The sequence below is a fragment of the Protobothrops mucrosquamatus genome, unplaced genomic scaffold (assembly GCF_001527695.2).
Source record: "Protobothrops mucrosquamatus isolate PMUCROS unplaced genomic scaffold, P.Mucros_1.0 scaffold292, whole genome shotgun sequence".
NCBI lineage: Eukaryota > Metazoa > Chordata > Lepidosauria > Squamata > Viperidae > Protobothrops > Protobothrops mucrosquamatus.
Window position 1 is genome coordinate 68098 of NW_015386636.1, and position 1901 is coordinate 69998.

A 1901-nucleotide genomic window follows, 5' to 3' on the forward strand; every position below is an offset into this window, starting at 1 on the left:
ATCTGTGGTCTTCGTCCTTTATTCTATTTTGCTTCTTGAGTCTGTTTAAAGTGTTGTTAAGTCGGTTGGTGAGTGATGTCATAGGATCCTTGTTGGTGATGTGGTATGCAGTTTTGTCATTAAGTAGATCAAGGATTTTATGGTCATAATCATGTTTATTTAAAATTACTGTAGATCTACCTTTATCAGCTGGGAGGATACCAGGTCTTATTTTCAGGGAAACATGATAGCTAGCGAATTCTGGGAGTTGAGGTCCACAAATGTTAAATTTGCCAAGGTTGGTCACCTCTGTTCTAAGCATTATGGATCTTCTTCAACACCATATTAACAAATTTGAGACATTGAAAGAAGATACTCATGTCATCTGAGCACACCCACCCATTTTTATATGTGACAAACTTTATACTAATTTACAGTATATGTAGGTTGACTTTACCTTCCAGAAATTATATATTAACTTTCTGAAAAATAATTGTTTTCCCCATCTGCCAATAGTAAACATTCTTTCTCACAAACAAAATGACTCAGATATATGTTTTTCTTGAGGAAAAGAAAGGAAGCAAAAACAGATTGATGATGGAATAAGGAAAAGGAGTTACTGCACATGAAAAGGAGCAAAAGAGAAATAGGGAAAATGATAAAAGCAAGAAGATAAGTATGAGCAAGAGATAACAGGACAGGGAATAAAAAAAAAGACAGAAGAACCCTATGTCAAAATTAAACAGTCAAGCAGCAACAAATCTTCAAGCTAATATTTAAAGATATTTCCTACCCTTTGCAGCAGCAATGTTTTTGTTTTCAATATCTTCTTTATTTTTTACAAGGGATATCATCTTTCCTCATATTATTTACAAGAAGAAAAAAAGAAAACTTTCTTATAAACACAGGTTAAGAATTCTAATTAATGTTTTCTTTCTTTTTCTTTCTAACAGGATGCCGATATAAGGGAAAATCGGTTCAATTTCACGGGCTATGGAATGGGACCACCTTGTATACAAGCAAAGGATGGAGTGGTCCCAAAAGGATCCAATAATCCAGTTCAGTCTGCATCCCTTACTCCTGAAGAAATGAGGAAAGTATTCATTGATCGGGCCAAGAAAATTGATACTATATCCAGAGCCTGTTTCCCTTTAGCCTTTCTTATATTCAACATTTTCTACTGGGTTATCTATAAAATTGTTAGGCATGAGGACATTCACCAAAAACAAAATTAAGGTTTTCACTTTTTAACAGTTCTCATTTTGATTACAGTGGTAAAAATCAGTATTGAAATACTTTTTAAAGAACAAGAGCTCGATGGGGGGAAAAACCCAAGAAACAAAATACTTATGTGACTTGCTATGCAAAGTCACAATGATGCGGGGGGCAAGACATCCAATAAAGATGCAGCATAGGGTTAGGGTCTACCATAGTATTTCTACTTGTCATTAACTTTAGTTTTGCAAAGTAAATGACAATGCTGCTAGGTAAAATGTTACTGCCAATCTTTCTACATATTGTTACATAATAATATAGTATTCTTTGAAGTCCTTGTTATAATTTTTAATTCAGCTATATTTTTTTAATCTATGAAAAAGAAGTCCCCAAAGTCCTGAGATAAGTGCCATACAATCAAGCCTACTTTAAATTTTATAAGTGAACACTGTTTTGAGTCTTGAGTTTTAAAAATCTTAACTATTTTAAGTAATAAAGCTTGTTTTCTAAATTTAAGGACACTGCCAATGGGCTTTGTATTAAACAGAATGCATTTTAGATAATATACTGAAAAAATAAACTGCATGCAAACACAAATACACGCAATCCACAAATCACTTATTCTATGAAATTATACCGATGTTTCCTTTAATGTGTCGATTCTATTCTGGAAAAAGATACACTGGTAATTGCCAGCCATATCACAA

The 1901-nt window shown here is 33.1% G+C and overlaps 1 protein-coding gene across 1 annotated transcript in view; it reads left to right on the plus strand.

Annotated features, from left to right (window-relative positions):
- Positions 1-1214, plus strand: part of GLRA3 (glycine receptor alpha 3) — a gene marked incomplete at its 5' end in the record, with an annotated part of 43822 nt that extends 42608 nt beyond the window's left edge. Inside the window, one exon of the mRNA XM_015814891.1 lies at positions 933-1214. Coding sequence (XP_015670377.1) covers positions 933-1214 — 282 coding nt within the window. The remainder of the gene's footprint in view (positions 1-932) is intronic.
- Positions 1215-1901: the final 687 nt, after the last annotated feature.